The 12,998-nt window shown below is 34.9% G+C and overlaps 1 protein-coding gene across 4 annotated transcripts in view; it reads right to left on the reverse strand.

Moving 5' to 3' along the window:
- LOC149567134 (mitogen-activated protein kinase kinase kinase YODA-like) overlaps positions 1 to 12,998 on the reverse strand; it is a 109,003-nt gene that overhangs the window by 64,944 nt on the left and 31,061 nt on the right. For all 4 annotated transcript variants that reach the window (XM_089820335.1, XM_089820338.1, XM_089820336.1 and 1 more), the window contains exons 4-5: positions 11,532 to 11,594; positions 11,232 to 11,392 (exon numbers count right to left, since the gene is read on the reverse strand). In XM_089820335.1, the coding sequence (XP_089676461.1) occupies positions 11,232 to 11,392; positions 11,532 to 11,594 (224 nt within the window). The remainder of the gene's footprint in view (positions 1 to 11,231; positions 11,393 to 11,531; positions 11,595 to 12,998) is intronic.

Genomic DNA, 12,998 nt, shown 5'->3' on the forward strand with positions numbered 1-12,998 from the left:
AGATGCCCAATTGAAAGCTACTTTTATAACAGTAAGGTTTTCTGACAAGGTAGATTTATAGGTATTAATGGTAATTTCGTTGTTTAAACTAAATGCTACCAGAGTCTCAGAAAGGAAAATTCATGTCTGTGATATCTACCACAGATGATTCTGCCTGCAAAAACATAAAGAATTATTTGTGGTAGGATGTGTTGCAGCCCTAAAGAGATACTGTAAGAAAAATAATATGGTCGGAAGATAAGAAATAACAAGTCAAGTCTGATAATGATGACGAAGATGCATTAGTTGTTTTTCGTAATCACGTTTATAAAATATGGTAATTTGATTCAGTGCAAGTTAGAAAATGGCTGATAGGAAGGATCAAGTCTATATTCTTTACTGCAAATATTATGCATTCCAAACGCAATTCTTGATGATACCAAAACATAGAGTAGAAGGCCATCAAGCATTTAGATCAAATTATCAGGAAGAAAGAACATGAAATGGCAGACAAAATATTTGGCATATTCCTAGATTGAATAAGAATCTAAGAATTTATTGTCTATAACTTAGATTGCTAAGCAAGGGCATTTGGATTACATTTCACTTTTCAAAATGCCCGCCTCTGTGTCTGCTCCCTCTTAAACAATCGGCTCTAGCCCAAGTGCTTCTAGGTCTCCTGCTCAGGTTTTGGTTGGAATGAGAGTTTCTCTATTGGGTGGTGTTGCTTCTGCAGCCCATTCAGCCCCTAGGTCTTCCTGTGGTGTGTTGGGTGTGGCAATGATTTGGGCGATCTTAAACCTGATGGTGGTAGTGTCTCTGGTGGAGCTATGTTCTGGGCACACTTCACAAAGCCCAGGTACTATGATGCCCCCAAAGCCTCTTGCTGATGGGCACAGTTTTGCATGTCTTCAAAGTCTATTGTGGTTATCCCTTCAAAGGAGAAATCTCGACCCATGACTTGTGCAAAGACATCCTCTGTGGTGGTGTGTGGCCTGATTATGGTGGATAATGTGGATTTTTACTGGCGTTGCAGGTTGGTTTGTAGATTTGTTGGCTTCTGGCCCTCTCTTACTGATCTACAATGCTAAGTGTCTAATTTATGGAGACCTTTAGTCTCAAGTAACATCAAGCTTTCCCCCCATGCTAAGGGGCTTTTCTGAGACTCACTCTCTCTTGGCCAAACCCTAGACAACCTCTTTTAACCCTCTAACTGAACCGTTCAATGTGCATCCAGTGTGGACACATCTTCCTAATCTCCCCCTACATTTTTGGGAAAACTTTATCTACGAGGCAATCGGCAATTCAATTGGTCATTTTTTTAAAATGGATGAGGCTACAGCTGTGATGGACCACTCTACCTATCATCTCCTTCTAGTTGACATTGAAATCACTCCCCTCCCTAGCGAGGCGGTTATTGTGGTCAAGGATAGGTCGTAGGCTCAACTTCTAGATTATGAGGGTCTCACCTTTCCATGTCAATTATTCTTCTTTGTTGGTCATTTGGCTACAAATTGTTCTCTTGCTCATTGAATAGGTGCTACAACTGGTGGAGGGATGCATATGATGATCATTTGACTGTCCATGCATGTGAATCTTCCTCTGATGACTCTTCACATGATGATGAAGACACCTAAAGGGTGATGCTTCTATCGAACTGGACTCCTCTGACCCAATGGATCTAAACCCACCTCTACTTGTCGACGCAATCCCCTCTAGCTGTGTGGACCTTTCTCTGACTACTACTACTTGACGTTTGTGTCAACCCTTGGCTGTTGAGATACAACATTGCCAATATTCTATTCCTAATGTTGATTCTCTCTCAAAGAATGCTCCACCACTCCCCCATATGGTGGGGACCCCATAAAAGGTACTGCCTAGATGGTTGTCTGCAAGTAAAGAAAAAATCACTCTGCAAACTCTCACTCTCCTCCCCAAGTGGTAGGTAAGCTATCTACTCATTCAGGATGTAGATTAGAAGTTGTGTTGCTAGTTGTTGTTAATGGTCTTTCTTGACCTTCTTGTACATAATTGTTCTAGACGGGCCTTGGGATGTGGTGGTGTAAGTGTCAACCCCTTTGCTAAGTTGCTTTAATAATAATAGAACTTTCTAAACTATTGAATTCTTCGCTTCATTACTATGTTACCTTGTCCAACTCTAATTTGGAGGTACAAATTTTATTTTATATTTTATCAGTAAGAGGCCGAAGCCAAGATTAATTATTATTATTTGTTGTGATTAATTATTATAATTATTAGTTAAGTTCGAGTAGATTCGACTCTAAGACCTCTCAAATAAGAGGCTCACAATTTACCGTTGTGTTATAGGTTCTTGCCTATTTGGAGGTACAAATTTTACTTGATGGATAATTATGCTTTTATATATTGAATATTGTGGGAAATTTTATAATTATTCTATTCTTGCATTTACTATGTGTTATTATATGTGCAATAAATACTTCATCAAAATATTTAGTATTTCATTATATGGGTTCTATCATATGAAACAAATACTACTAGTGATATGTTGTTTGATGATTACTAGAAAATATCATGCAATGGTGAATGGAACTAAACTTGGATAATTAAGTGCCAAAGACTTGGTCTTTGTTAACATTATTAGAATAAAATTGTATTATTTAACTCATAATGGGCATTTAAGTCTCTTAAGTTGCCTAGTTAGTTTAGTTAGTGGCCTTCTATTATCTGGGTATCAATTAGATAGCTTACAATTGCTCTATTTCTAGTCTCAGTTGCCAGTTGTTTCTTTATGACTATTGTCTTTATATTTTCTTATTTAAGAAGCCTTCATTTCCTTTGCAATCAGCCAATTATCATTTCATGGTATTAAAGAAAAATCTCCATATTTTGCCACTTTTAAAATACAACTCATAAATTAAATACCTGGAATTTATTTCAATATTTTTTTAAATGATTTTTCATATTAAATTGTACTTCTCAGGTTTATGGGCGTAAGTGTTAAATCTGTAACTTGTTAGCATACTGATCTGATAACAGATCGATCAGATCTGATATAGCATGATAAATAAAGGACTAAGTCTTTGCATTGTTCCCTTTATCAAATCGGCGTCTATCCTTAGGATTTTGGTTTAATACTAATCTAACAACATTGTTTATGTTTGTGATTAATATTTAATTATTCTTAGAAAGTCGCTGACTTCTAGAGGTTAGGCAAATGACTTTGGAAGAGACATGTCCTTCCTAAGGACATGTCCCTTGATTCCCATACTTATAGAGTGTAAGGATGAAGTCTAAGAGCACACAAGAACAAAGACAAGTCTGCTCCTTAGTCATTACTGCTCACATTCGAATTGCAGAAGTAAAAGACAGAATTCTGAATTACATTTCTAATTCAATTGAAAGCAATAATTTGAAGTTAGTCTCAGCAAATCAAAGGAGAAGAATAAGATTTAATCTAGTCTATATTCAGTCATAGGAATTGCAGAAACTTTACATGGTATCAGAGCTCTAGTAGTCGAACCTAGGCTCTGCAAAATTCAGTAATCAGACTTTATATACATCTAGCAACTATATACTATCTTCAATGGCATACACAATCAAACTCGAGGACAGATTTGATGGGAAAGAACACTTTGGTGGCTGGAAATTTAGAATCATGATGATTCTTGAAGAGAATGATGTAAAACGATTTGTTGATGGAGCATCCAAACAACCTCCAGTTGAACCTCATAAATCTATTTGGAGCAAAGGAAATAGAAAGCCCATTCAAATCATATTAGATGGAGTAAAAAACGATATCATACCTATGCTTACAAAACATCAAACTGCATTTGATATGATGAAAGCATTACCAAATGCATATGAGGTCAACAATGCAACTAGGGTTCTCGCACTGAAAAGGCAACTAAATCACATTCAAATAAAGAAAGGAGAATCAATGAATTCTTTACTTCTTAGGGGTTGCCGGCATTAGAAATTAACTGTCAAGTATAGGAACCATTATTAGTGACACAGAATTAACAGTAATGGCTATAGATGGATTACCAGATTCATGGAAGACTTTTGCACAAGGAATAAGTGTTAGAAATAATCTTCCTAACTTCAATAGACTTAAGAACGATTGTCTTCAAGAAGAATCCAGAAAACTAAAGAAAGGAGGGAAACTAAAAACAGAAGATGAAAAACTTCATGTTCTTAATAAAAACTCTTATAAGGGCAAGAAGAAGCATTTCAAGAAGAAAAAAGGAAATCAAAAGAATGGCAAACCCAAGAAAGATCTATCCAAAATAAAGTGTTTCAAATGTGAAAAGTTTGGACACTACAAATCTAATTGTCCTAAGAATTCTAAACAACAAGCAAATTGTACAAATGTTACTAGAGAAGAAGATACCTATGATCCTGAGAATCGTGTATTGTACTCATCACTATCAAATGAAATTTCAAGTAAAGCACAAGTAATTGATAGTGGATCTTCTAGACATATAACAAGATACAAAGAAGCACTAGACCCTATTTCACAAAAGGTCAATGACAAAGTTACCATTGGTGATAATTCAGCACATCCCGTCGAAGGAATTGGAAATTGTACCTTGAAACTAAAATCTGGAAATTCTCTTCTTCTCAAAGGTGTACTCTACGTACTAGCAATTAAAAAAAATATAATCTCAATTACAACACTTGAAGATGATGGGCATAATGTTGCATTTGTGGACGGAAAAGTAATAACTTGGGCAAAGAACCCCTCAATCAAGAAAGCAAAGTTGATTGGTCAGAGAAAAGGATATTTGTATAAATTGAAATCAGAATCTAGTCGACCTATTCAAGCCTTAATTCATGAAGCTGGAGACATAAATGAAATTTGGCATAGAAGATTAGGGCATCTAAACTTCAAAACCTTATCAACTATGGAGAAGATGGTTACTGGTTTACCTAAACTCAATAAAGACCACTCAAGCATAAGCAAAGGGTGCACATTGGGTAAGAACACCAAAAGTCCATTTCACGATAGCACTAGAAAAACAAATAATGTTTTAGAATTAATTCGTTTAGATTTATGTGGACCTTTGTCTGTTCCTTCTCTTGGAGGATTCTGGTACTATATTTTGTTTATAGATGACTTCTCTAGGAAAACATGGATTTACTTCCTAAAATGCAAAAAATCAGAAGAAATCCTAAAGAGATTTAAAGAATTCAAAACATTACCTGAAAACTTATCAGGACATAAAATTAAAACTCTTAGAACTGATAATGGAGGGGAATATACCTCAGATTTTTATAAAAGGTTTTGTAAAGAAACAGGAATTAAGAGGGAGTAGATCGTTCCTTATAATCCAGAACAAAATGAGGTAGCAAAAAGAAAGTATAGAACGATTATAGAAGCTGCTAGAGCTATGATATTTGATCAAAATTTGGAATATTACCTTTGGGTAGAAGCTTCTTGTACTGTTGTCTATATTCAAAACAAAAGCCCTCACTCCTTAGAGATAAAACTCCTAAAGAAGTGTTTACTAAGGTTAAACCCAATATAAGTCATCTTAGGATTTTTGGGTGCCCCGTATATATCCATGTTCCAAAAAAGAACACAATCAAGTTAGAACCCTCCGGGAGGAAAGGCATTTTTGTAAGGTATAGCGAAACATCTAAGGCATATAGGATTTTCATACCTGGATCGAAAAGTATTGCACTTAGTAGGGATGTAATTTTTGAAGATCTAGCATTCAAAAGAGCCCTAAGTTCTGAAGAACCTTCTCTTTTACCTAGTTCTGAAAGAAATAGTGAATATGGGTCCCAGAGGGAGAACTTAGAAGAAATTGAAGATGAAATTCAAAATCTAAATCTTGAAGAAACTCAAAATTCAAAGAAATGACCACTTTGGGCCATTAAAATAGTCGAGGCAGCTCAAGACTTTGCTGCACCTTCTGGAACAATCAAAGAAAGCAAAAGATCTAAAAGATTCTCTAGTTATACAGCAAACATGAGTGATTTATCTAAAACAGAACCAACCAATCCTTCTGATGCTATTAAACATACAGCTTGGAAAGAAGCTACGAAAGAAGAATACCAATCTATTATGAAGAATTATGTTTGGGAAATTGTTCCAAAACCTAAAGGAAAATTTGTTGTTTCTTCCAAGTGGATATTTAAAATAAAACATGTTGCTAACGGTAGCATTGAGAAGTATAAAGTTAGATTTGTAGCCAAAGGATTTTCTCAGAAAGAAGGGATTGATTATGAAGAAACCCTTGCTCTTGTTGCCAGATATACCTCCGTAAGAGCAGTCTTAGCAATTGCAGCATCTAAGGGATGGAAAGTACATCAAATGGATGTAAAAACAGCATTCCTAAATGGAACGATTACAAAAGAAGTATATCTGGAGCAACCTGAAGCATTTGAAACTCATGATCCTAACGTTTTTGTTTGCAGGCTCAAGAAAGCTCTCTATGGGCCTAAGAAGGCTCTAAGGGCCTAGTATGAAATAATTGATAAGTATCTCACCGGTTTAGGATTCTCCAAGAATGAAGCCAATCCAAATTTATATTATAAAAGAGATAAAGAAGATATGGTAATTTTGATAGTGTATGTTGATGATTTACTAATAACAGGTGATGATCATCTTATAGATCAATGCAAGAAAGATCTAACTAGAGAATTCGAGATAAAAGACTTGGGACTCCTTCATTACTTCCTAGGACTGGAGGTACAACAGAATTCTGACAGTATTATACTTAATCAAGAGAAATATACATTAGACATTTTGAAGAGATTTGCAATGTGGAACTGCAAGTCTATGTCTTCTCCAATGGAGACTAATCTACATAAACTTAAAGAAGCAGCAACAAAATCACCTTCCATAGATTCTACTCTCTATAGACAGATGATTGGCTTCCTTATGTACTTAGTAAATACAAGAACTAATATTTGCTATGTTGTTAATGTGCCAAAGAAGATTCACCTAGTTGCAATTAAACACATTATGAGATACTTACAAGGCACTCTTAATTTTGGACTCAAATACGAGAAGGTTGGCTTAGATTTAGATGGATTCACTGACTCAGATTGGGGTGGAAGTGTTAAAGACAAAAAAAATACTTCAGGATGTTGTTTCAGTTTAGGATCAGCAATGATATCTTGGATATGCAGGAAGCAATCTTCAGTAGCTCAAAGCTCCACAGAAGCCGAATACATTGTAGCAGCAATAGCCTCTCGAGAAGCAGTTTGGCTAAGGAAGTTACTTGTGGGATTATTTGGGCAAGTCATGAATCCTACAATTATTCATTGTGATAATTAGAGTTCCATCAAGCTTTCGGTGAATCCAATTTTTCATGATAGGTCCAAGCATATTGAAATTCCTTACCATTATGTAAGAGATATGGTAGACAAGAACTCTGTAAAATTAGAATACATTTGCACTGCAGATCAGACAGCAAACATACTCACCAAACCTCTATCTAGAGTGAAGATAGACCACTTCAGGAGAAGACTCGGTATGGTTGAATTGTAATCTATTTGTATTCTTTAAATTATTAATAAAATAATTTTATTTGTCAGGCTATTGACTGTTATGGGCTCCACCATTTGTATTCATTATTTAAGAGGTAATGATCTCTAAGAATCTGAGATAATGAACACTTGTATAAAAGACATTATGAGAGATGACGATCTCTTAGATAATGTGTTAATCAGTAGAGTTCTGCTGTAAGATCTAGATGAGTTCAAGATCATATTGTGATGTCACAATTTGGATAAAGGAAGAATTTTATTACTCTTCGGGTTTATCCTGTATTCTGGTAGGTCTTAAACTCAGAATCATGTTGTGATATAGAAATACCAGTATCTATGAGTCACAACTTGGATAAATGAAGAAATTAAATTAGTCTTCAGATTTATCCTGTACATTGTATTCTTTGCAATATTGTTATCAATAGTAGCAGTGATTTGTCATACTACAGCTTTAGTAATATGACATTGTATCATGTGTTCTATGATACCACACGCTAAGGAGATTCAGATAGATATAGAGTATCAATTCTTGCTTGTTCATCTTTATTGATGTTGCTAGATATGATCTCTTTCAGTATGATTATCAATTTAAGAGGGAGTGTTAAATCTGTAACTTGTTAGCATACTGATCCGATAACAGATCGATCAGATCTTATATAGCATGATAAGTAAAGGACTAAGTCTTTCCATTGTTCCCTTTATAAGATCAGCGTCTATCCTTAGGATTTTGGTTTAATACTAATCTAACAACATTGTTTATGTTTGTGATTAATATTTAATTATTTTTAGAAAGTCGCCAACTTCTAGAGGTTAGGCAAATGACTTTGGAAGCCCTTGATTCCTATACTTATAGAGGGTAAGGATGAAGTCTAAGAGCATAGAAGAACAAAGACAGACTCTATATCTATCTGAATCTCCTTAGTGTGTGGTATCATAGAATACATGATACAATGTCATATTACTAAAGCTGTAGTATGACAAATCACTGCTACTATTGATAACAATATTGCAAAGAATACAATGTACAGGATAAATCTGAAGACTAATTTAATTTCTTCATTTAGTCATTACTGCCCACATTCGAATTGCAGAAGTAAAAGACAAAATTCTGAATTACATTTCTAATTCAATTGAAAGCAATACTTTTAAGTTATTCTCAGCAAATCAAAGGAGAAGAATAAGATCAAATCTAGTCTATATTCAGTCATAGGAATTGCAGGCACTTTACAGTAAGAGAAAAGGCAAATCCGAGGGTGTTTTGTCCCTATTTCTGCAAATTGCAGGTTTAATGTGTTTTGAAAAATTGCAGCATTGTTTCACAAGGATTACTTCTATTATTGAAGTACGGCCGCATAAGGTTCCTCCTCTGCATGATCTCTAGCTGCTGATCACAGTGTACAAAGGGCTTCTGTCTGCATTTGCTTTCTTTTCTTTCCGTGATTTTTTTACCATATTTGAAGGATCTCATCTCCAGCAATGTCCTCCGAAGAAAAGTCACATAACTGTTTCTTCGATGGACCTGGTCTTTTTGGCACTGTTACGCAACCTGGTATTTTGCCATCACGTACATTTTCTTTGGAGCTGCAACACATTTTTTGGCTAGGTTCTATCAAACTCGCCTGCCTCTGCAAGGACGACATATCTTGAACCAAAGTTTTCGCGATTTTTTAGAAATCGTGATTGCTGCAAGTTCTTTTTTATGATGTAAATTAAAAAATCGTGGTGTGATTTTTGAATAAGGTTTATTTTTTCAAATTATTTAAATATCAAGGGTTTCAGATTTTCATTGTAGGGTTTGTCTCAGTTTTCCAAAATAATGAGGTTTTCACATTTTAAGGATAGTGGTTTTTACAAATTGCAAAAAAATAAGGGTTTCAGATTTTCCCCTCAAGTTCTTTTTTTTCCAAACAATATCGGTTGCATATTTTCGGCTAGGGTTTCTGAAATTTATTTTTTGCAGATAATTTTTTCCCAATTCTTCCAATAAAATCAAGGGATTTTTCTGAGCAGATTGCTTTGGGAAGTGTGCCAAAAGGGTTTGACAAACTCTGGCCTCAAAAATTAGATTCTTCACAGTTGGTAGCAGCTGCTCACTAAAGGTTTTCTGACTTTGACAAAAAAATCAGCATCAAAGCTTTTTGAGAAGCTGATCTCAGTTTTTGTCATTGGAAAATGGGAGGGATAGTATTGCTTACCAACATCATGTTAGAAAGCAATCAGCACTTCAACAACAAGGACTAAATACCTAGAAGCAGAGGATGCTCTCAATTTTTTAGTTCCAGTGTGTAGACCAGGTTATTTGGGTAACACTACTAGCACTACAATGGCAGGCAAAGACCAAGACAAGTTTGATGAGCATAACCATGAAGTAGTTATCTTGCTCAAGTTATCAGCTACTGATGAGATGCTTCCAGAAGTGTTGTCTGGCACGACTACTGCAGAGATTTGGAAGCACCTGAAGAGTCTCCATGAAACATTCAACAAAGGCAAAGCATTCTTTCTAAAAAATATGCTCTTATTGGTCATGATGGAAGATACAAAGTCTTTGCAAAAGCGTCTTATGAAAATCAAGGATTTAGACTATTTCTTGATGATGACATGCAAAATTTGATTACGAATGAGTTCATAAAGTTTAAGCATGCAATAGCTCTATGTAACGAAGCTCTTTGTCATCGGTCTACAAAAAATGATCATAGTTGGTGGTATCTCCATGGCCAACGATTCCAATTGTTGCAGCCAAGTCATCGGTCTAGGAAGGATGCTCATAGTTGTTGGTACCTCCATGGCCAAGGATTCCAATTTTTGAAGCCCCTTCAATCAAAATTATATCACAAGCAAGATTTATTTATAATTTTAATTTACTTCATCTGCATAGGTTGCTAGTAATTTTATCTTTAATAATTTTATTTTAATTGTGTACTTTGTCTGGACTTAGTAGGTTGCTAGTTCCTTTTATTGACTCTGTAAAGCACAAAAGGTTGCAATCAAAAAGAGAGAAGAACGCAGTATATGTGCATTCCAACCTGTGTCTACCTTCACACAAATGGAATGAATACAAAGAAGGGGAGTCAAAAATGTGGGATATACATGCAAAGCATATGAACCTGGATGCATCCACTTCTCAGCTTGCAATTGCTAAGTTAGAGGATTTGGATGGCAATAATGCTATTCATATAAATGATCCCACTGGCCTTGGCAATATTTGTGAATCAAGTTTCAACTAATGTCATTGGCATTGAAGAAGAATAAAAAGAATCCATTAGATGATTGAAACTTACTACAAAGTTCCAATTGTTGCAAGCTGAACCAGTGATACTTGAACTTGATTGATATTTTGTTATTTTGATGTTGAACTTGAAGTATATGATGCTATGATCATGATGCTATAATTACAAGTTTGTGGTGTTTTCTTGTTTATATGTATTATGTGACATTCTAATCTTAATTCATGCTTCCAGGCTGCATAAATATGGATATATAAAAATGTTGTGTGTTTCTGTACTGCTGAACCCAGATGAACTAAGATCCCATTTCAAAAAAATTGTGCCGGCCAACCGGTTCTTTGACTCCAAACCCAAACTGGCAACTTGGATAAAAAAATGCAAAAGAGGGAAAAAGGAGATATAAAAGAACCAAAACTTTGATTTATAGAAAGTTTCTTAATAAATCAACAGCAGAACCAAAGAAGCCCTGAAATCTACAAGTCCTGCTATGCAGAGCTTTAACTAATAATTTTGAGCTTCAATTAACAAAAAGGAGTGAGAGAGAACCTGTGAACAGTTTTCTTGCTGTGCAAGTATGCCAGGCCAGAAAGAATTTGGCGTGTGTATATCCTTATTACTGACTCAGGCAGTGGCCCAAATTCTTTAAGAATCTTGAAAATTGAACCTCCAGGAACATATTCTAAATATATATAAAATGCATCCTCCAACTGCACAGTTCAGACAAGCCTAGTTATAATAAAACTAGTGAATATCAAAACAGCACATACAAATTACTACTGTATGTCATGGTAAAGTATTGAACAATAATAAATGCAAATAGCAAATGGCATAGGAATATTTGCTCACAGTTTCACTGCCATAGTATTGCACAATATTAGGATGTTTCAACTGGCTAAGAAGATTTATTTCCTGCAAAAACAGACAAGCACTAAGAAGTCAAACATCTTAGTTTTTGCATACATCCTAAAAGAACATACACAAATAAGATATGATATTTTGTTCCTTCTATTTCAACAAAAATTACAGGTTTGCTGCAAAAGGTTTGACAGTCTGAGACCCACTCTCTTACATTTGTACAAGCCTTGTCAATCTCCTGACTCAATGGAAACATTCAACATTGCAATAATGTTTAACAACAAAAAACAGATATTTCTAACTGCTTTGCCTAGACAATTTACCGAACAAATTATATTTCAACCTTCAATTGTCAAAAATTAACACAACAAACCAAAATGAATAGACAATCATCAATAGGACTTGCACAATGCTCTGAACAGTGAAATCTTTGAATTTTATTAAATGTCTATTGTCAACTTCACTGTAACAATGCTCTTTCTAGATCCAAATGTAGAATTTAGTGGAATTTACTGATACAAGTCTCTTGGCCCAATTTTAGGTCAAAATTTTGAAGAAAAAATATATTTAAAATTTTTTTTTAAAAACTAGGTTATTGTCACTTTCAACTGCAAAAACTGACACGACCAGCTATGCATGACTTCCTCCTCTTTGAAAGTTGTATATGATAATATCCACAAAAGATGAAAGTACGCCAATGGACCCCAAAATGTACATTTACTTACACTAGAGATGTACAAGTAAGAGGACAATAGGTTATTAAAAGTAACTAAAAACGTGGCACCAATGAAAAACAAGATGTAGTAAACCTAAAGCAGTTAATTCTGAACCATAAATCTAAGAACCTGCACATCCTACAGATAGCTTTGTAAAGAAATGACCTCAAATAAAGGGTCAAGACAATAGCAATTAAAGGAGGAGATAGGGCTGTCCACTCCGAACCTCTCTGAACATCTATTTCCATCAGTGTGTGACAAGTGGTTGTATCCAACAGACACTTGATGCCTCCAATGCTTCTAATTTCTAGTGGGTTCAAACTCAAAGACGTTGAAGTTTGAAGCTGTGATAGAGATTTTCATCTCTAATTTTATGAGATAGAAATATTATGGTCATCTTCAGCTGAAAGAGATATTTGTGATTATATTTAAGTTAATATTATGCAAAAAGACGTGTCATACGAAGAGGCATGCATATGGAAATGTGAAGTGTTGAATATATGAAAATTTGAAGGGTCTTATTTTTGGGACTCAAAGAGACCTTCATGTGAAAGATGATGAGTTTTATGCAATCTACTTATATGATTGCTTGGTATATTGTAAATCAATCAAGTGGAAAGCCATGTACTTGAATATTTTATGATCAATAAAAGATGTTTTTGCTGGTATGGCTGGGTTTTTCCCTTCTAGTGGAATGATTTTCCCAGAATAAATATTTTGTGTGTTTTATGTATTGTTTATG

The sequence above is a fragment of the Cupressus sempervirens genome, chromosome 3 (genome assembly GCF_028749045.1).
Source record: "Cupressus sempervirens isolate cs-2001-9-10 chromosome 3, ASM2874904v1, whole genome shotgun sequence".
Classification (NCBI taxonomy): domain Eukaryota; kingdom Viridiplantae; phylum Streptophyta; class Pinopsida; order Cupressales; family Cupressaceae; genus Cupressus; species Cupressus sempervirens.